The 22,133-nt window shown below is 42.1% G+C and overlaps 2 protein-coding genes across 3 annotated transcripts; one reads left to right on the top strand and one right to left on the bottom strand.

Annotated features, from left to right (window-relative positions):
• Nucleotides 1-1,804: 1,804 nt before the first annotated feature.
• si:dkey-13a21.4 (uncharacterized protein LOC494576 homolog) lies at nucleotides 1,805-5,477 on the top strand. The gene is made up of 5 exons (XM_056394514.1): nucleotides 1,805-1,906; nucleotides 2,248-2,374; nucleotides 2,479-2,697; nucleotides 3,722-3,847; nucleotides 3,956-5,477. Exons 1-5 carry the CDS (start codon nucleotides 1,845-1,847, stop codon nucleotides 4,040-4,042), a joined length of 621 nt encoding a protein of 206 aa, XP_056250489.1. The 5' UTR covers nucleotides 1,805-1,844; the 3' UTR covers nucleotides 4,043-5,477.
• hcfc1a (host cell factor C1a) lies at nucleotides 3,904-18,443 on the bottom strand. Of its 2 annotated transcripts, XM_056394511.1 has the most exons (28): nucleotides 18,292-18,443; nucleotides 16,914-17,114; nucleotides 16,200-16,348; nucleotides 14,803-14,963; nucleotides 14,490-14,698; nucleotides 14,190-14,274; nucleotides 13,956-14,062; nucleotides 13,674-13,853; nucleotides 13,325-13,567; nucleotides 13,043-13,191; nucleotides 12,754-12,936; nucleotides 12,445-12,666; nucleotides 11,907-12,011; nucleotides 11,577-11,793; nucleotides 11,016-11,152; nucleotides 10,757-10,904; nucleotides 10,392-10,612; nucleotides 9,314-10,139; nucleotides 8,839-8,987; nucleotides 8,592-8,726; nucleotides 8,256-8,463; nucleotides 7,773-8,048; nucleotides 7,572-7,678; nucleotides 7,331-7,465; nucleotides 7,054-7,239; nucleotides 6,646-6,943; nucleotides 6,483-6,546; nucleotides 3,904-6,380 (listed from the first exon to the last, which is right to left on the bottom strand). In XM_056394511.1, exons 2-28 carry the CDS (start codon nucleotides 17,107-17,109, stop codon nucleotides 6,341-6,343), a joined length of 5,136 nt encoding a protein of 1,711 aa, XP_056250486.1. In that variant the 5' UTR covers nucleotides 17,110-17,114; nucleotides 18,292-18,443; the 3' UTR covers nucleotides 3,904-6,340. The 2 variants fall into 2 exon arrangements, with proteins under 2 accessions (XP_056250486.1, XP_056250487.1); XM_056394512.1 differs by lacking the exon at nucleotides 11,907-12,011.
• Nucleotides 18,444-22,133: the final 3,690 nt, after the last annotated feature.

The following is a 22,133-nucleotide window of genomic DNA, read 5'->3' as shown; positions in this document are numbered from 1 at the left end:
ACTGTCCTCTCCGTTGTTTTTTAGTTTTACTCCTTTCTCTTAGCAGTTACTTACATTTTCAGTCCGTAAAGAGTAACTATTGTGGTGTCTGTGTGGTTTTGTTGGCACATGTGTTGATCTACACAAGATATTTTGTGCGGCAGCAGTGTGATATGACTGTGTGCCTCTGCAATGACTAATAAAGTCAGGTGGTTAAGTGGCCAAAACTTGCACCACTAACTGAGATACCATAGCTTCATGTATTGCTGAATTTGTGTAATCTCAGTATTCTGCTGCACCTCTCAACATGACTCATGAAAAGCATGTAAGCCTACATGGATGTCACTGTATTTTTCTTTGTTTAAACTTTCATATTAGTTCGCTGGTCTTTAATCCTGCATCTTATTTTTATTTGTTTTTTTAAAACTTTTTTTCCCTCATGGATTACCAACCACTGAGAGTCGTTTGTACATATTATGTATTATGTTTCTTTGTGTCTGTATCTTTGGCGGTCAATTGTAATCTTTAAGGAATTATTTTAACCTCGTCAGATCCAGTTTCCCCTTTGTATGTCATACTTAGGATGATTAAGTAGCTTTAAGGTTGGAAAGTTTTCTGAGAATATCATGCACTGTATATTATGTATTAGCTGGTTTCAGCTTTTTATTATGTATATGGTGCTTACATGGAGTAAAATAATTCAAACCCAACACTGTTTTTCTATGATCCATCAAATGTCAATTTTCTAAATGTCTACTTCATCATTTTTATGTAATTCTTCAAAATTCAGCCTGACATATTTATTATCTTTGTAAACTTTGGTATCTCCATCTCCAAAGTTCTGTGAGTTTGATCAAAGTTTGGCTCCAGATGAGTTGACTGACTCAGTGAGTCACAGGGGGTTTAGGATTTGTCATATTGCTGCAGGATTTATGATGTGCTTAACATACACAATATTTTTACAGCTTCGCTGTGATATGAACTGTGTGTACAGTATGTGCAGTGTTATGGGCTAGTGATGATTTTAAAGATGAAATTATTTTTTTCTTTTTATTACTAAATTCAAATAATTAAAATGTCTGTGTTTACACGTCACACATCTATAAACATTCCAGACATAATGTAGATAACACCACCTGCCAGCTCCAGCTGAAAGTAAATCCTGGATGAAAGGTGAATCACCTGAAGCCTGTGCTGCCCTCTAGTGGTACATTTAAAAAGTATTACATCTAATTTCCAGTAAAGTACATGTTTAATTAGAATTAATCCAAAACTAGCTACTGTTTTACAGTGAAGTCAAAAGGAATAAAACAAAAGCAGGATCTATCCATCTTGTGTGTTTGCATTATTGTGATAGTCCTTTTTCATCTTTGTATCTGATATCAGCTGTGTCTTTGGGTTGTGACAGTGAAAGAGGACAGGGGTCAGTAATGTGCAGACCAGACAGGGCTGCTGTCATATGATGCCTTCAATGGCATAAGCCATCAAAATGCTACAGTGGGTGTATGTACTTCTTCTATGAAAAACACTGAGGTCGTGCTCTTCTTTGTTTGTTTTGGAAAAATCAGGGAGTTGTTTGTTGTTGTTGTTTATTTCAAGACTTGTTTGACTACTTGTGGACAAAAAAAAGACAGTATAGAAAAGGCTTCATGTTTGGAAATCTTCTCTATTAATTTGATCTAAAATATTATTGAACAGTTGAATAACTAGGCTAATAATATTAAATGTCAGTGTTTTTATCCTTGCTACGGCCCAGATTACAGTAAAAACATAAGGGTACTGTGACGCGTCAAATTACTGGATGGTAAAATTACGAGGAGCACCTGAAGGCAGCATCAACAGCTGTAGCTCCGGTGGAAACAAACATGAACATGAACGAAAGGAAATGTCCTGTTACCCTGAAAATCATCCTCATAGGAGACTCTGGGTAACGTCAACCAGCTTGTGTTTGAAAATCAGTCATTTGTCATTTGATCAAATGTTTTGTTTTACTGCTGCGTCGACTGTTTCACTTTCACTTACTGGGACGTCTTGATTTATAGTAACACTGAAGTGTAAATCTGACACGAATCATTGTACTCAAAAGTGTAGTTTAGTGTTCAGTGGTGCAGTGAGTATTGAGTTTTTGTTAAACTGGGAGACAGATTTGAGTGTACTGTGCCTTTACCTGCTCTGTGTGTGTGTGTGTGTGTGTGTGTGTGTGTGTGTGTGTGTGTGTGTGTGTGTGTGTGTGTGTGTGTGTATGTGCGTGTGTGTGTGTTTACTCAGGGTGGGAAAATCCTCCTACATGAACAGATATGTGAATCACCGCTTCACCAACATGTACCGAGCCACTGTAGGGACCGACTTCCTCTCCAAGACCGTCAACATAGACGGGGACACTGTCACCCTGCAGGTAACTCCTCTGTCTACCTGTGCAGTCCCAGTGAAACACCACCGACCACTGATGCACGTTCACATTCTTGTGTGTGTGTGTGTGTGTGTGTGTGTGTGTGTCAGATCTGGGACACAGCAGGTACTGAGAGGTTCCAGTCTCTGGGTACACCTCTGTACAGAGGAGCCCACTGCTGCATGCTGGTGTTTGATGTCACATCCAAGGCCAGTTTCTCCGCCTTGGATTTGTGGAGGAAGGAGTTCCTGGTCCAGGGTGAACCCCAGGACCCATCTGACTTCCCTTTTATTGTCCTGGGCAACAAGACCGACCTGAGTGACCGGGAGGTCAGTCAGTATCAAGTTGATAGTTTTATACTTTTCAGGAAATGAGCCAATCAAACACTATTTCATCAATGTGATTCTCTGATATTCAGACTCAGCCAGACAAGTCATCAATCAAATGATATGTGTGTTGGTGGTGGGGGTTGGGTCATTGCACTATGACCAAGGCAACATCAGCAGCACTGACCTAACAGAGAGTGTTCAAGTTTTATCTGTCCAGTCAAACACATGCAAGCCTGAGCTTTACAGAGGACACTTCAGCTCTAATGTTGCCTGTAAAATGAAATGTGTACAGGCTGTGGGATATCCAGGAGCACTGAGTCAGAGGCAAATGCTATTTAAAATCTAAACATTTCTTTTTAGCTGCTCATCCTGGAGATGTTTGACTTAGTACTTTGAGATGTGAAAATGTGAAATGACATGTTTGGTGTTGATGAGTGCAAAGTGTGTTTAATGTAATCATGACCCAACAGAGCTCCAAGGACGTAAAGAATATTGTGTTTAATTAGAAATACTGAAACAGTTACAAAGAAACACTTAAATTATCAATCAATCAACATAAAATGAATTATAATTATAATTGATAATTGATTGATCATTTAAAGCAAAAATTCAAATCACTCTGGTCACAACTTCTCCAATGTGAGGTGATGTTATAAGATGTTACCTCGGAGTTTAGTAATTCTTTATTACTGTATTCTGACATGTTATAGACTAAAAGATTAATTGATTAACTGCTGCACTTCGCTCTGCCAAAGAGACCTTGGCTCTGTTATGAGAGCTTTACTACAAATTGAAAACACACATTTCACTGTGAGCTATTGTCTAATTCTAACTGTTACGAAAGCTGTTAATACCTGACTGAAAATCTACTGAAGTGAAAGTATAAACGACTGATTTTTGAAAATGTATTTGAGAACATACATGGGAAAAGGTGGAAGGGATTAGTTTCCAGTGCTGGAGCTCAATAACACATATTGTTTCCATCTTTATTGTGGAACCTGATTTGTGACTTATTTTCTTGCAGGTGTCAGGCAGGTCGGCTCTGCAGTGGTGTGAGGAGATCGGAGCAGAGTACTTTGAAGGAAGCGCCAAAGAAGATCTAGACGTAGAGAAGCCGTTTCAGAGAGCGGCTCAGAGCGGCTTACAACAGGTGATTTACTTTGATTTCATGTTTGTATTTAAGAGACACCAAAGACACCAAATGTCTATGTTTAACATGTTTATTTTTTGATGATAAAAGATACATTACTCCCTACAGTACAAAAAACACACATTGGAAAATACAGGACATTTCCAGATAACCTGCAAACAGCCGACAGAAACTCGCAACACCTGTGAATGCTGAGAGCAGCACTCGTCCCAGTGTGGGAGGGAAAGTTCAGAGAGACCTCGGCACTGCTGATGATGACCTATCTAACGAGGGTGCAAAAATAGTGACCCAGCAAAGGTACTATGGAAGGAAAGGACACAATTGTATACCACATGGAGAGAGGAACAAACTCATTAAATGTTTTTTCTTTTTTTGAGAACCTTCAGCTTATGGTCTAACTTAAGGCATCACTACTAAAATACACTGCTTTTGCATGCATGTCTAGTTTTGTTCAACAGACACACTGACACGCACAAAATTATGAATGCATATGAAGAGAAAGTTCGCTTCTAGAAAGAAATCGGGAGAAACCACAAACGGAAACCAAGGTGCGAGCCGGAGAAAAGGCGGCAAGCGGAAACCTTGGCTCTGATCTTCCTTCCTGGCCGTTACCATCACAAATGAATCCGCCCTTAAAAAGTAGATATACACTCATGTCCAGTCAGAAACCTCCTCCCTGTACAAGTTTGTACTGTAATGAACCTAAGCAGTGATTCAGACTCCTACAGTGAATCAGCTCGACAGAAGCAAATTAGAACAATCAGGGAGACTATATATATTTATATATATATATTTGTTTCTTTTATAAGTAAAGACACAAAAGGCAATCAAGAGATGACCAACATGTAAAAACAGTTTGTTACAGGTAATTATATAAAAGGCCAAGATGTTTTTTTTGTTTGTTTTATTCTTGCTCTATGAACGAACTAATTTACAAGTGAGTACACTCCGGCTATGTAAGCTTTCTTCCCAAGACATCCCCATTCAAAGACATACGGGTTTACACGTCACAGTTAGCTTGCACACCATCTGTAGTCTGAAATACAGAGCCGTGGAAGGAAAAAAATTAAAATTTATTAAATGGATTCACATACATCAATAGGATAGGGAAAATAGGTCTACTAATATAATTTGCCATTCTAAAAATTAAAGAAGAGGTGAGACACCACATTCATGAGCATAAAAAGCGTAGGACAACTGATTGGGATATTATTGGGGAAAAGGTATGAAAAGATCTGATGTTATTTTTCACATACCCCATGAAATTCCTTGTTTGGCAAACAAAGCAACACAAGAATTGAGTAGTAAACAAAGTAAAAACTCTCCTCTCCCTGGGTCCACTTCAAAGTTCCCTTCAGTCCTATAACCTCTGCGGTTCTACTTGGAACAAATACAAAAGTCTTTCTCTCTTTCACCACCATCTGTTAACAGGAACATACGACCAACTGAATGAAGATTTTTAAAAATATAGTGGCAACCTCAACACAGCCACCAATCTTCCCACAAACACAAACTATGGGGATGAACAACAGTTAAAAAAAGTGATGTCTTTAAAAATGCACACAACATACACATACACACAGGAGAAAAAAAAAGCTTAAAAAATACAAAAATAAACTACACAAAAGATCTTCTGCGTCATTGCTTGCTAATTTTTTGGGAAGATTTTTGCAAGATATTTTTTCTGTGTGTGCTGCAAGTTTCAGTCCTAGCAAAGTCTTGTCATTCATTCTCATCAATCTCTTCCTTTGTCATTCTCTTTTGTCCACTTCGAAGTGTCGGCCACCAGTCCTCATCTTGGGGTAAAAAGCGCACAGTGATGACATTACCAGGAGACTGGAGTCCAGTACGATGACTGTACAGACTTGGTTCTTGATGAAGCAAATTTGTTTTGAGCAAAAAAAGGAAAGGAAAAAATGATGTCCTCTTTCGTTGAGGACAAGTGCTTTATTTGTTTCCATACTGATTTTTCCTCTCGTCTAAACTAATGCCTCCACAGCCTTTTTCAACACTGTACATCATTTCATGTAGTCTCTCTCTACATCCCCCCAGGATTCACAAAACAAAGACAAAAAAAAGAAAGAAAAAAGGTAACATTGCGCTCAGGCTGGCTCCCAGTTTGTGAAAGATGTAAATGCTTCTCTATACTGCTCAACTACTGAAACAAGCCAAAAATAGATGTTAAAGGATGGAAAGGGATGTGACTGAAAAAGATAATGTGCTTCTAAGTTTGTGTTGCTCTAAAAATAGTACGACCAACAGAACAAGGAGAAAAGGAGGGTTTTTATCTACAGAAACATCTCTCAGATTGACTTTCATCTCGGCTTCATACGGTTGTTCTGCCTCCACTGCTGTCTTGATCTGAGACTTGAGAGTGGAAGATGAGATTAGGATGAGGATGAGGAGGTGGAGGAGGGGTGAAGGTCAGTCTTCCTGATAAAAGGACAGCGAGTGGAAAAAGGACAAAAGACTGGGAGGGGTCTCTGGGCAACCTCACTGGTCCGTCCTTGCTTTCTTTGGACCAGTAGCCTTACTGCAAAGCACACATAAAACCAGAATGAGTATTGCATGTTTTATTCGTCAGTGCCACGTTAATGTGGTGCCTGTGTGTATGACACATGAATACTGTACTTACGTATCTGGAGAGGTGCCTGGTCTTTTGGGGGCCGGTTTTGCCGAGGCAGCATCTTTGCCAGATTCTACAAAGCAGAAAAATGGTTAAAATATCTCTCGTCACCAACTAATTAACCATTCACTCACTAACACCCGAGTATTATTTGATGATGCGCTGTGCTCACCTTGCAGCCATCGAACTTGGGTGGCAGGACCGTATCCCTTCTCGTTGCGGGCGGCGATGCGGAAGATGATGGCTGGCTTGGTGGTGTAGTCGATGTGGGCGTTGGAGAGGCTGGACGATTGCACCAAGCATGAGGGGTTGGGTCCACAGTACACACGCATGAAGGCTAGCTGGGCCGGGGTTGAGGCCTTGGCTTCAGCTGTCTGGTTGCTCTGGATGGCCAGGTACACCGAGTACTCGATGATCTTCCCTGACGTCACCGAGGGTGGCTCCCAGGTGAGGTGGGCACCATCTGGGCTCTGCAGAGAGAAAGTGCTCAGATATTAATCAGTGCTGGAAAGCCATACTCGTGAGAACAGCTGGTGCTACTGTCAGTGCAGTTCGAGCATCTATATGTCGTTGTGTTTACCTTGCTGATTTTGATGGCACAAGGTGCCCCTGGGAAGCCTGGTAGGCAAGTCTTGAAAGCAGAAATCTCAGAGAAAGCTCCACGACCACAAGCGTTGATTCCAGCAACACGGAACTTATAAGCCGTTCCAGGCTGCAGCTCCATTTTCTTCATCTGGCTGTAGTCTGGCATGATGCCAGAGTCATCCTAGCAAACAGAAAATTAAGCAATTAGAGATGCAATGAGTAAATGAACATAAAGCCCTCTGAGCATGAAGGAAGCCACCTGAGACACTTACATCTCCTTGAGAATCATCTGCTGGCACATAGAAGTGGGTGACAACCATATTTGTCACTTTTACAATTCCAACATCGAACCATTGGTTCTCTTTCTTTACAACAGGCTTCACTGGGGTTGGCTGAGGGGCTTGCTTCTGTTTGGGGAAAAAACAAAAATATAGTCAATTAAAAATGAATTATTTTCTCTCTCTTTGACCTGCCTGGACCAACCAGATGTTCATTAATACTACAATGACTCACCTCTCCCTCGATGCCATTGGCGACTTCTGCAAGAGCGGCTGCTGCTTGCAGCTTGGCTGGGCTTGCCACCGATACAGCGGGTGCAAAGGTGCTTGATGGAGCAAGTGCTGTGGAGTGACAGGAGTAATACAAAAGTGTCAATCTAAAATACATAACGACATACAAAGTAACTATTAAAAAAAAAAGCACAAAGTCTCTTACTCTCAGCAGTGGTACGTGGCAGCAGAGATGCTACAGCACTGGTGACTGCGGCAGCCATCTCGTTGTGTCCGTTGCTCTCGACAGAGGGGTCGTTGAGGCTGTCAGCAGGGGCGAGACCTTCAGTGGGCAAGCTTGTGTCCACAGTGGCCTGCTGGGCTGCAGCCTGAGCCTCCTGCAGCTGCTGCTGCTGTTGTACCAGCGCTGCCAGCTCCTGCTGGGTCAGCATGATGGGGATGTTGGTGGGTTGTTGGCTCTCTCCAGCGGAATCGCCTTCATCTGTAAACACAGAAAATATGTAATTCATTCATTCATACCACAACCATGTCAACTTCACGAGTAACAACCATATCATTGTTGAGGTTGCAATAGTTGCAGAATTTAGAGCCAGCTTTTGGTTCTGCACAAGACCAGACCTTGTTCCATGATGCCACTGTTGAAAATCTAAATAAACATCTAGTTATACAAGATTATGGTTGTACTCACTCATTACAGCTTGCTGAGCTGCCTGGAGAACAGCCTGAATAGCGAGGGCCTGGGCTTCTTCTGTGGCTGCTGCCTGAGCGGCAGCCTCTGCTGCTGCAGTCACAGCCAGTTCCTCGTCCGACAGCCCTGTCACCATGAGTGTGGCTCCCTGACCCTCAGACATTAGCTCTGAGGGCAGGTTCAATGCTGTCGCTGCTGCAGCTTCTCCCTGAGAGAACACATTTCAGAGGTTCCATCAAATGACTGCAAAAATGCATTAATAGTTTCAAATTTCAAAAAGTGGACCCAACACTGGCTTCATATGACTTTTGTATGTATGCATTATACTGCATTTACCTCTGCTTGTGTCTCCATAGCAGTAGCTCCCCCTTCTGTGGGTGCAGCTTCTGCTGATGCTGCCTCATCAGTTTGCATTTGTTCCTCTGTGGAGCTGGCAGCAGTACTAACGCCCTCTGTGATTGATGAAATCGACTGGACAGAAAAAAACAAACAAATGAAATCAAAAGACATGTTTCTCTCACATCATGACATCAGATTCACAAATGCTGCCTTAAGACAGACAATAAATATGTGCTATTCTTACTGGTACAGAGGGTCCAGGTGCTGGTGTAGACTGAGTGACGGTAGTGATGGCCCTGCCCTGGGTGGTGGTGACCATGCCAGTTGCTGCAGTGGTAGGGGCCACTTCTGTGCTGCTGGTACTTTCAGTTGCCTCCTCTGTCTGCTGGGCTGCTGACAAGATTCAGAACACATAAATTAGGTTTGACTTCATTCCCATTCATTTCATTTCGTTACCTGAAAGAAAGGACAATCATCTACCATGTGGCAAGTCAGCACTTCTGCTGTGTCTGTTAGTAGAAGAGGAAGAACAAACTAAAATGATAGACCATGAAATAACATCAAGAATAGTTAAAAAGCTAAGGATTTACATTGTATGGCTGAGTCAGTAACTTTATGTTGTTTAATAGGCTGTTAATAAAAGGTAATTAAAATAACAATTAATAATTTATTAATTATTAAAGAGGCTGAGCTAAGAGTTACAGTATATGTTGGTGTACCTGTGCCTTCGCCTGTCTCCATGCTGCAGGTGGCAGTGGTGGCTGTGTTGGTGGTCCCAGTCTCGTGTGTTTCACAGGGTGGGTTGGAGCACACCCTCTGGACCAGGCCCGTTGCTGTGCTGGTCTGGTCACCTCCCATGCTGGAGGTGGCTGTGGACGGGGTGTTGGTGGTCCCTGTCTCGTGGGTTTCGCAAGGCGGGTTGGAGCACACCCTCTGCACGGTGCCCGTCTGGCCCGTGGTCATGTTAGATGACGACTGGGTGGCTGTGTTGGTGGTGCCTGTCACGTGGGTCTCACAGGGTGGGTTGGAGCACACCTGCTGGACCCCTCCCATATTAGCAGATGCTGTGGTAGCTGTGTTAGTTGTCCCAGTTTCGTGGGTCTCACATGGTGGGTTGGAGCACACACGGAGCGCTGACATGTTCGACGATGCAGTTGTGGCTGTGTTGGTGGTTCCTGTTTCATGGGTCTCACATGGTGGGTTAGAGCAGACCTGCCCTGCTCCCATGGTGGCAGAAGAGGTGGTGGCTGTGTTGGTGGTTCCTGTCTCGTGGGTTTCGCAGGGAGGGTTAGAGCAGACCTGCCCTGCTCCCATGGTGGCAGAAGAGGTGGTGGCTGTGTTGGTGGTTCCTGTCTCGTGGGTTTCACAGGGTGGATTAGAGCAGACCAGGGTGACGGTCCCAGAACCCTCTCCAGCTGCTCCGGCCTCAGTGGAACTGGGCTGCTCAGAGGTTGGTGAAGCCAGGATGGACACTGGTAGATCCTGCACTGGTTGAGCTTCTACTCCACTGGGAGTTGTGATCAGAGTCACCTGGGTGGGCTGGTTCTGAGGAGAGGACAGCAATTTCAGTTTAGTCATAGTTTGACTCATATAGCACATTTAATTCTGGCGGAAGCTCTGTGATCGTTCTGTAGTTACAGGAATAATTGTCAATTCTATGCAATCAATGCAAGTCTTTTTTCTTAGGTTGTAATGTAGTAATTAAAAGCGTATGGGGCTTACTGCTGCCACCATTTAACGTCCAAATGATTAAAATGCTAAACACAGACTGCGGGACTGCAGGCTGCTGGGTCTTACCTGCACTGTGATGGTAGAGGAGGGCAATGTGGAGGAAGAAGTCAGACTGGTCTGAGCAGCTGACACAGTTATGGCAGCTGGGCTGATGACCTGGCTGGACAAGGTAGCGATGGTTCCCAGTGTGGTGATGGGAGTAACCAGAGAGGCGTTGGAACTGTCCACCGTGCCTCCTGCCAGACTGGTAGAGACTGTACCAGTGACTGTTCCAAGAGTGGTGACACCTGGAAGGAAGATAAGAGGAATTAAATAAGGAAAACCAAAAAATCCATAGTACAATGGACAAAGTGCGAAATCTGTGATAATGACCTATTAATAATAATTAATAATAATCAATCACTTTAATACCAGAACTTGGTCGTTCTTACCAGTAGTCCCCTTGACAACCAGAGTGGTGACAGTGGGCTTGACTGCAGATACCGTCACTGGCGTAACAAGTCGAACACCACCCACTGTGCTCATGGGCACAGTCCGCAGAATAGTTCCTGGTTGTCCAGGGGCACCCTTCAAAACCACCTAAAGACACACAATTCAGGATTAGTCAATTCCGACATAAATGGGCAGAACACGTCCTCTAACAAACTGATGACATCTACAAATCCCAGCACACACATGGAGTCAGTTTACCTGTGTCAATCCTTGCTGGCCAGCTGCAGTAGCAAGTTTGGGTACTGCAGTGATGATTTTACCAGGAGTTCCAGTTGTCATCACCTTTGTTGTAAGGATCGTGATAGGTGTTTTCATGCCCGCACTGCTTGTCACACCTGCATGGACAAAAACATGAATGTCTGAAATTAACCCAATTATATCAACTCAAAACACACAACCCTTGGTTAATGTGCACTTGTAAATAAATAATTCTTAGCATCCATTTTCATCCATAGTAACTGCCAAAATGTTCCAAGTCATGCCAATCTTCATATCCATTGCAGGAAACAATTTTAAAAACAATAAAATACAAGAATACACCGACTCCTTCTGTTGTGTCATGCCTTCAACACTCCCTGGAACATCAACCGGCAAACTAACATAGAAAATGGTGTCTTCCAGATATTCATCTGGTTTGGGTTTTGTTGCTTCTCCAAAAATTTTATTAATATCACTGAATTTATCGTGCTGATCTCAATCGTAACTTTGAGGCAGATGAGGTTTGTAGTTGTAACACTGTAAACTTGAGTGAGTTTAGACCTGTGGCTCCAGGCTGGGTCATGATGGCCGACATGGGGATGGTCTTAATGATGGTGGTGCCCTGCTTAGTGGTGGTAGGAGAGACACCGCTGATGTTGAGGATAGTGGGCTTGTTTCCTGTGCCTCCTGCCTGGGAAGTGGTGATGATGGTTGTGGGCTTTCCATCTGCAGAGGTCACCAGTTTCAGGATGGTGCCGGCTGGGAGGGGACCCTTTGTCTGGGGAGAGAGACACACGTTACGCAAACCATTTGGAGAAAGACATCTGGTGCCTGTCTCAGGAGTTTTAAGCTACCTCCTGTTTTTTTCCTGCACTCATGCAGATAGCTGACCTGTATGATCTGTGTGAGAGGGTTAGTGGAAGCCTGGCCTGTGACAGCTGATGTCTGCACTGGCTTGGTTTGTACCACAGACATCATCTTGCCAAGGTTGGAGATCTGCCGACATAGGAGAGAGACTCAAGTTCATGAGTCACCAGAAAACATCGGATAGTACAGGGAGTGCAGAGGGATGGTGGATCACTAAACTGGAGGCTCTAAGAATCATTCCAGCTCTAACTGATCAACAGTCATGCAGATCACTAACATCATGCTCCCTGTTTTCTCAGTTGAGTTCTCCAACAGTCACTGTAGGCCAACCTTTACTCCCTCCCCCACTGGTTCAAACTCAGTGCATGTCGTCACTGTCTTGTGACAAGACAAAAAAATAGAAAAAAAAAAAAGAAAAGAAAAAAACACACACACATACTAAGTGTGAAAAAGCGATTTGTAGAACCCATGATTTACAGCATGCGTGTGAAAGCACCAAAGGGTGCTCTCAGAGTGGTGTTTCGGTATTCTGTTGCTGTGCTAAAGAGTCCCGTTTTCTTACCAGCGTGCCACTGCTGCCCATGGTGAGGGGACTCTTGACCAGGGTGATGGTTTTGGTGACTCCTCCCACCACAGTGGTGACCACCTGGGCCTGCTGGGCCACTGTGACCGCACCAGACTTGTGTACAGTGATGATGGGTCTGGTGGTGGTGGGAGAGGACGCAGTTGCTGTGCCCACCTGAGCTGCAGCAGTCTTCAGCATCCGGGTGGCTGGGTTACTGACCTACAAGCACAACTTCAATTTAACAATTGACCCGCGACCCTCAGAATGCACATTGTTAGAGATGAGAAGGTTTAGTGAGCTCTGTACCATGACTGGAGAAGCCACTTTCACAGTGGTTGTGCCCGGGGAAACAGCTACTGTTTTGAGAATGGTGGCACCCGCAGGAACATTGAGGACAGTGCCTGCAGAAGACGGCGGGATCTTCTGTGTTGCTGCAGCTGCTGCAGCTAAAGCTGCCATGCCACTCATCTGAGGGCTACTGCCAATTGGCTGAAAACAGAAAAAGTAAACAATTTTTCAACACACTTGCTCGTCTGATTACAGACCTCACACCGAGTTCTACACATGATAAGATGTCGTGCAAAATTTCTCATACCGATCCTTGGGTGGTCTGGGCAGGTACTACCATTCGGACACCTGGAGGAAGAGATGTCACAGTGACAGGGGATTTCCCAGGCTGGCTGGGGCGGACTGTGACAACAGATGTGCCAGTGGCAGACTGTTGAGCTGCAACTTTCAAAACAGCTGTAAAATAAGGGAACCAGTGATTAGAATTCATGCACAGAGTATTTGCAGTTGTTAAGCTTCCTGGTGTAGTGTCAACAATGGACAGGGAAGAACTGGAAACAAGAAGAATCATTATTAACTAGTGTAATACCTGTCTGTGGCAGGCTCTGGGCAGAGGGTGCTGCTGCAGCCGGTGCTGGGCTCTTTGGAGAGTTCACAGGCTGCGAGGGGGTTGCGCTCATGGCTGGTGAGGCTGCAGCTGGAGTAGCAGGGATGTCATACTTCTGTAGCTGCAGGAGGTAAGTGTCAGCAGTGGAGACTGCACCCCAGCTCACCTCCAGAGAGTTTGTGTTGGCACGGACTAACTGCACCCGGGCAGGGGCATGTGGTCGCTCTGGAGAGGAAGAGGGCAAGAAACTTAACAACAATGACATTGTTTGACAACCTGAGACACTGAAGTCAATCTTAATGACAAACCAGTCATGTTGCAGCACACCTACCTGTTTCCAGGTACCAGAGGTCTTTACAGCAGACTTGGTTGTTCCAAGCTTTACGATAACCATCACGGCCACTCCAAACATAAAGTCTGGAATTGATGGCCACAGCACAGTGGCCAGCACGGGCCCTGGGGATATTGTCTTCTAGAGTATCCATCAACACTGTCTCCCAACACATGGAATCTAAAGACAAAGATATTGAATTAAATTAACAACAGTGAACGCCCTTTTTCTCAAATGTTAATAAAGTGAAATCTAGTATAATAAATATGTAGTTAGACAAACCAAGATTTAGGCAGGCAAGAGTGTTTGTGCACTTCCACTCCTTCTCGTGTGTGGCCACTTTCACATCATCCATTACCAGAGGAACCCATCCTCCAAAAACATACATCCTGCACAGCGAGAAAATGAAATCAGAGTGAGATGCTGCTGTGATGAACAGCCCTGTTCTACAGGGTGTTTTAACACATTAGAAGCAACATTGAATATGTTACTGGCAAGGTGAAGCAGTTGTCTCACTTGTTTGTGATGGTAGTGGCAGAGTGAAGACTTCTGGGAAGTGGTGCTGTGCCGCTTACTGATGGTTTGTTCCATGTCAGGGTATCTGGAGACAAAGACAAGCACCCATTCATTCCGACATGTAAACTATAGCATTCAAGTTAAAGCAAATCCACACATATTATTGACAAACATTAAAGCTCTTGAAAGTGTGACGATGTTAAATCCCATTTGATCTGTCTGGATGTAAATGGCTGCCAGCAGGGAATTTATAACTTTAGTGCTGTTATTTATCTTTCCATTCACACTTTAAAGACCTACCAATATCAAGTGTCCATAGATCTCCCAGACGACAACCGCTCATCCCTCCATAGATTATCAGGCGAGATTTCCTGCTCGTCTTTTCTGTGTACACCACGGCAGTGTGGCTCTCACGGGGAGGAGGCAGAACTCCATATGTGATTGGAATATCCCATCCAACCACACTGGACCCAGCACGAAGCTCGAGTGTGTACAGATCATTCAGGTATCTGAGAATGAAAAACACAGACATTGTCTCACTCATGATGCTGGTTGAAGCAGAATCTCAAGCAGTCACAGGCCCTACTGGCTCCTGCTGAAAAAACATCTGTACCTGGGAATGTTGTTTTTTGGGTCCTCGCTGTCATTGGCTAATCCACCAAACAGGTAGCATTTGTTGCCCACCAGGGAAAAACTGTGGCCAAGACGAGGACAAGGAGGGGGCCCATTTTTGGGGTTTTTTGCTTTCAATTTTTTCCACTCCCATCTGCTGGCCTGTAGTAGAAACAATGGTCAAAACAACATCTCATCAGTTGATTATGTCATAGCAGAATCTCTAAGAAACAAGTTACAAGTTGACCTCATTCTCTATACTACCAATCCTTTCCAAGAATATTACTTTATGTCAAGAGTGTAGCTAAAACTAGACACACTTTTTTCCTCACTAACCCCATTCTCCCCCTCATTCCTCTTTTTGTCTATTACATTTCCCACTGCCTGAAAATCCATCTGGACTCCAGGTGTCAAAATATGATTGGGGCATACATTCTTCATATCATTTTCAGAAACAGAGTATATTTGTAACTTCTTGGTGCACAGCTGTTGCAAGAAGATAAATACATGGATGTTTTGTTAGAGTGTCTATTGCACTTGTCAGGATTGGTTAATTAAACATGGCGAAACATAATTAAGGAACAAAATAACTTGTACTAATTAACATCATGTTCAGTCAATAATGTCATTACCTTGTTAAGACTCTCCCTTTCTCTTCAAAATGTGTACGTAGCTGCTGAGTATTTGCTGTTTAGTCAGCTAGTTTTTCTACTTTAGGAACCCTCTAAATTCTGATAAAAAAAAAAAAAAGTTTTGCAAACCCCACAACTAAGAATCATATTCATCTAAAAATCAATGATTTTTCTATCTACTACCAGTTAAACAATTAATGGGCTGTAGTAAGTGATGACTAAAGCCTTCTGACTGTATCAGCCATTTAATTTAATTCTCTTTAGTGCACAGTCAGAATGAACACGCTCAATGCCACCCCTACAACTATGCAACACCCCCCCCCTCTCTGCGCTGGACAAATCAAGATACATGGTTTCATCCAGCTGTGTCCATAGACTTACCATCTACAGCTGAACCACACTGAGCACATTCACTTACAAGTTGAAACTATAACTTTGCTGTGTACTTTTTCCATTTCCTTTCTCTATATCAGTGATCTATGACACAGACAGACAAGCTGAAATGTATGCATGCAAACATGAACAGATAACGTCCAGTTGGCTCTGAACCTGCATATAAACAATGTATTTGTTGTAAACATGTCCATCTGTATTTTATGTTGAACTAACTAAAAGTTAGTTCATATACAATCAACATATCTGAAAAAAATGGGTATGAGGAGTAATATACTAAATTAGCTGAGTATACCAGATGTATTTATAAGCATTTACTGATCTTAATGTGCAAATACAAAAATGGGGGTTATTTCTTCTACAGACAGATTACCTGTAGTTCATAGAGATCGTTGCTGTACTTTCCATACTCCACCATTCCTCCAAACACCAGCAATCGCGTGCCATCACAGACAAAACCATACGCAGCACAACCAGGGGGGATATCGCCTCGAACAGCTGGGATAAACCACTGGTTTGTTGCTAGATATTAAAACAATAAAGACAGTGAAGTTATCAGTAGAAGTTTACCTATATCAAGTGCTTGAAATCATGAGGGGGGTATATGTTAAAATCTAAACAAGGCAGTTAATTCCTGACCATTATAACCTGTAAACAATGTTCTTATCTACATTTGAACATAAACCAAAATCTGAATGTAAGGATAGTGAGACATTAACCAGATCTGCTAAATTTGTCTGTTCTTATTGGTTTATGTGCAGGAAATTGGGGCAGAGGATATGCTTAAACCAACCAGCATCATCCATTTTATTTTAGCCCGCCTTTTTTACGTGCATTAAATACCATTATCCAGCAGAGGGGGCCAAATTTAATCAGATATGGATACGCTTGGCCTACTGAGGCCTATATGCTACTTAGTTCTGCACTACACGAATCGATCTTTAGAAATACATTTTAAGTGTTACTAGGGGAAAACTAGATTAAAAAGGCATTTTGTGTTACTTCACATTAGCGGATTTGTGAAATAAAACATTATGCTTTCTGTAGAAAACAATCGCATAAGTTGTACGAGCAAAGTTAATCTTACCGGTGTTGTATACATGTAATTCATCAACAATTCCTTCGTTTCCACCGCCAAAAACAACCATGAGCTCCTTTATAGCCACAGCTCTGTGTCCATGCCTGGGCCGGGGAACAGGACCGGACCATCCTAGGACCCGTTTCCACCGCGGCTGCAGAACCGACGCCGTGGTCCCAGACACCGCGGAGCCAGGGGCAGACATGACTTCTGTCAGAGAAAACAATAGAGGAGCATTTATCTTAACTGCTTAAGTGATAAAGTGATGTTTCCACGGCAATGATGGTAGAAACTGAACAGTAGCATCTGGCTGTACAATGCAGCCAACTTCTCAAACAGTTCGTGCGGCCACAGGGACTGAAAAGCTTAACAGTTAGCAGTTAGCTTTGGTTAACGAATACATTCAACCTAAAAAAACATAATCGATGTAAGAGTTTTCGAGAAACTACTGAGTTATTATCCTTGATATTGCTTTGACGTTGCAGTTGTGCTAAGAAACACATGAAATATTCACCTAAACCTAAGTTTTATCTTAGTTGTTTCTGACCATTGAATTCAATCCATGGAAGCAGCCATCTTGCAGCCAAACAAACCCCCGCTAACGCTGCTGCCAGTCTGAAAAATGGCGGAAGCAAATGAAAAAGAAAAATACATGATAGCCAGCCAACCACACCGGCAAAGAAATACACTACATTAAAGGCAAATTCAACAAACACGTAGTGGGCCAACGAAGCAGAGCAATGCACATTTGCAAGGCAGACTTAATCCACAGTTAAATCCGTTAGCAAGAGTCGGCTATTTTCATGCTTCTGTGGGAGTCGCCATATTGTAGCTAGCAAACTTAGCATTTTCTGCATCCCATTAAACGCAGTTATTAACAATAGAAAATAGTTCAACCTCACTCTAGCTGTTGTGGGTATTAAGAAAACAACACATCTGAACTCCCATCGAATAATTTGCTTAAATATATAAAAGAATTAAGTGCAATCGTAGTACTCAAACGGATTCTAGTGCTAGCTGTACACCGTTAGCAGTAGCGGCTAGTTGCTCAACCTAATTTACCCAAGCTAACAGCGTTAGCTGCGCGGCTAGCAACTGTCAAAGCGTCGCCAAGATTTACAATTAAATGCAATGTAATTATATGTTCCTTTGACATGCATACTTTACCTGATACAAATGTAGTTGCAACAACACTCTTAGGACGTAGCTAAACTGAGTTAAACCGCAAAAACAGAGTGTTATTATGTTTCATGCCGTCTCTGGAAGCAGCCATCTTTTCGACAATCGGCCTACTTCTACAGCTCCCACAAGAAAAATGGCCGGGCGGTTTGCCACAACAAAACATAACAAACCGAAAAGAGCGCACATATTTTATTTTTTTACTTACTTATTTCGACGCAGTAGTTGCAAAAGCGCGGGTATGTGGTCTTATCTTGTTGTAATAATCCAAATTCATTCGATTTGTGAAGAAGTATTTCCTCTCATGCCTGCCTGGAAGCTGCCATCTTCTTGACAACCAGAGGCGGAGGAAAATGGCAGAGAGTTGGCGTCACCCAAAGTAAACATGGCGACAGAGACCCGCTCACTAACCATTTCACGCAAAAGCGCATTCATAGTTTTTGTTGTTTACCATCGTGAATCGGCGTAGGATGCTCTGTATAGTGAAGTGCTTCTATGAACACTTGAAATCTATATAAAGTGAAGATATTGCGAGTTTCAACAAATTAACAACAAGTTGTGTTATAGTACTGGGCTTATTGTCCCTTACTAAAGATGGCGACATCCGTGCTGGAACCCCTTTTATTTTAATATTGTAGGCGATGCTGATTTTATTTCGCTCTAGACCCACTTGAATATGCCCCCTCATGCATAATAATAGTGTATAAGCACTAATTTGCAGATTTAGCGCTCACACATATTGAAGTTACCACGCCCACACCCACTATTAGTGCGCCCTCCACTGATGCCAATACTGCATTACTGGATAACACCGCCAACATCAATAACAAAATAGTCCCTTTCTGCCCCCCCCCCCCCCCCCCCCCCAAAAAAGAGTGTATGTTCAGCCACATTACTGAAAATAAAAGAAAATGCTCTGAAGTGTTTAAGTTTTGGAGCATTTTTTAACTTCTTCAGTATATCTAATTTGGTTTGTGACTCCCTTGTTTGTTTTGTCAACTCTCAGGGTTGTGCAGGTGCAGCCCTTTTTACCCAAACTGAAAGATATACTCCATTTATTTTAAAACTGGCTTTCTGAATACTGATAGGATGTTGAAGACACAATCTAATTGAACTACAGGAAAATTAGGACCATTATTACAATATAAATGATGTCAGTTTAGATTTTATACAGTAGCAGGAGGAGCACCCCCACTATATTTAACTGTTTTTTCGGTGATCCTGGAAGCACTTGATACTGACACAAAACATATTTGTAAATAATATTACTACAGAAACAAAAACAAGTCACAGCTCCTAATGGTGATATATTGTATTATAGCACCTCATAATACCACCATACTGCTCTTACTTAATTCCTACTGGATTAGAGGTGTAGGATGTATCCTGTCATGTAATTTAACTAATGCAGATCATAGATTTAATTTCATCGCCATACTTATGTTTGACCTGGGATAGATGCCTGTTTGATTATCCGCTAATTGTATTAGGTGCTGACATTTGACTGTGTTATCCAGAGTAACTGAACTCTGACCTTCTTCTAAAGGAGCACAAAAAGAAAAAAAAAAATTATACCACAAAATCCTATGTGATTATTTGTTGGTTCAATGACAGATTTGAGCCACATAATTATAGCAAATAAAATGAACCTCGTACAGCTTAATCTGGCTCATGCAACTGTTTACTTTTGTTGGAAAACAAAGTTGTCCTTTGTTGCAATACATCATTAGTCCTTTAGAGGGCAGACTTGTGTTGTTTTTGTTTTGAACATGGTGTGCAGCTTACAGTGAACAAGTTATGTCAAAATAAAACAGGGAAAGAATAGGTTTTGGTTGTATCATTTTGTATCATGTATCACTTTGGATTTACTTAAATGTATGCATTCATATGCAAGTCATGGAGTAATGGACCGAAATTAGAATTTAAAGGCCCTGCACACTCACATACATGACATGCCTGGATTATATGCTGACTGAATGGTGAAAAGATCCCAGTAAAACTTAAGACCACACAGCATTTAGATTTCATCAATTGTACCATGTACGGTATGTAAGAGTGCAGCCACTCCTCACATACACATTAAAGTATATACTTACACATTTTTCTTTTTGCACATTGTTTTATATTAGAACAGTTTCTAAACTATTTTCTGTTGAATTGTTTTTATGTACATCTATAACTTAACATCATGTTTGTCTTCTTAGTTTGAACACCACTATTTCTTAACCTACAATGTGCTGTTCATGTTGTCCCTGGTGCACAGCTAAACTGAATGACATACTGTCATAGGTACTGCAACATAAGGCTGCTCCCTCATGGCTCAAGAACACCATCAGACAGACAATCATTTAAAAACCTACTGATCAATATTTGATCCATCCATTATATAGCCAGTATCCTAATAAAAAAAAAGTTCAGAGGCTATACCATGTGTATATTGATGAAATATTGAAAATGAATTCAAAAATCAAAGATGTAAAGCCAAGATCAATTTTCCTATGCGTTGGCACAGAGCTTTGTGACATATAGTGGAATGTAATGTCCTCTGTTTTATTCAAATCTGTTAGAATATTTCCTTTTCCTTCTTCCTGCAGTGAGCTGCTGTTTTGGTCTCTCATTTCACCAGCAGCATGACGTGGCTTCAGGCATCGAAAAGACAAAAAGGATGAAAAAAACAATCTTTAGTATCACTGGTCAGTCATTAATAATTTTATCACTGAAGTAAAATTTGTGTGTTTGCTATAAAATTGTCATTATTAAAAAAATAATTTAGGGTTTCATTCAGTTTCAGGGTTTCAGTTGGTGGATTGGACCCAAACTGTAGATCCAATGACCGAGTCAGTAATAAAATAGTCATCACTGGGTCACTGGATGTTACACGTTAATAATTACGTTGTGCCACAACATTCAGATATTTGTCCTTGTTGACCGATAAATTAAGGTGTGTGATATAAAGTTTTTTTAATTTAAGAATTCAAACAAATATTTATTCTGATGTTGTACAACACGTGTTTAAACAGATTGGGGACTCATTAGCCACGTCATTAGTGATTCAGTAAATTAATGAAAACTTCCAAGAAATGCAACTGAAGTAGTTACTGTCACATTGTCACTGACTGGATGTGACGTCACTTTTCATTTTCTGCCATTTCCGCATGACTCACAATGAGTTTTACTGATTTAAATTTGGGCCAAGAAAGCAAGAAATCTAAAATCATATGTTTAATTTACAGTAAAGAGCTCAACAGTCTTAAGCTACTAGGATTATAATGGAGGACATGTCCCCCCCCTTCTCATAAAGGCCTACAGTCATGCCTTTTCATCATCACATAATCAGTCAGCATAATGTGTGGGTTCACGAGCGCAGCAGCAGGATGAACGGGTCAGTGGAGCTCAGACAAACACATTGACCTTCCATATTGTTCTAAGCTGCCACTAATTGTTTACACAGGGTAAGAGCCTTAGGAAACAGCTAGAGAACTTAACTTTGAGGCTCAAGAGATCATGATATAAAGCCACACAAGTGACACGGAGCAAGGATTATGGCAGCAGGAGGTGGAGGTATTTGACAGGGTCCTCGTGGGTTTTCACCCACCAAAGGCATCATAGCAGATCAGTGTGTCATCCTATTGTCACAGACCATTTCCTTATGGGCTAAAATGTGATATTACGTCATCATATTGTTTGGATTCGAGAGCCTATATTTTGTTGCCATACAGTCAAACGTTTTAAGGGATTTGTCTCAGATTTATAGGTACACAAAATAAACAAGGTTGTAAAATCAGAAGTCTAAACAATTGAATTATTATTATAGGGAAGTCCTAACATCCTATCCAAGAGTCTTGTGCACACATTTCACAAACATTTACAATCAGCTGTTTCTGTTCCACAGATTTACACTGTGCATCTGTCGCACAGTATAGATTAATGGATTTTTTTCTGCCAATTGCAGTAAAACTACTGCATAAACTCCTTTACTTATTGTGACTAATCACTCACTTTCATGGCTGCAGGCGCTATTTGCATTTCTCCTGGCATTCTGGTATTCTT

This window comes from Seriola aureovittata, chromosome 2 (assembly GCF_021018895.1).
Source record: "Seriola aureovittata isolate HTS-2021-v1 ecotype China chromosome 2, ASM2101889v1, whole genome shotgun sequence".
Taxonomy (NCBI): Eukaryota; Metazoa; Chordata; class Actinopteri; order Carangiformes; family Carangidae; genus Seriola; species Seriola aureovittata.
Note: the sequence above shows the minus strand (reverse complement) of the source record. Positions and strands in the feature narration are given on the sequence as shown.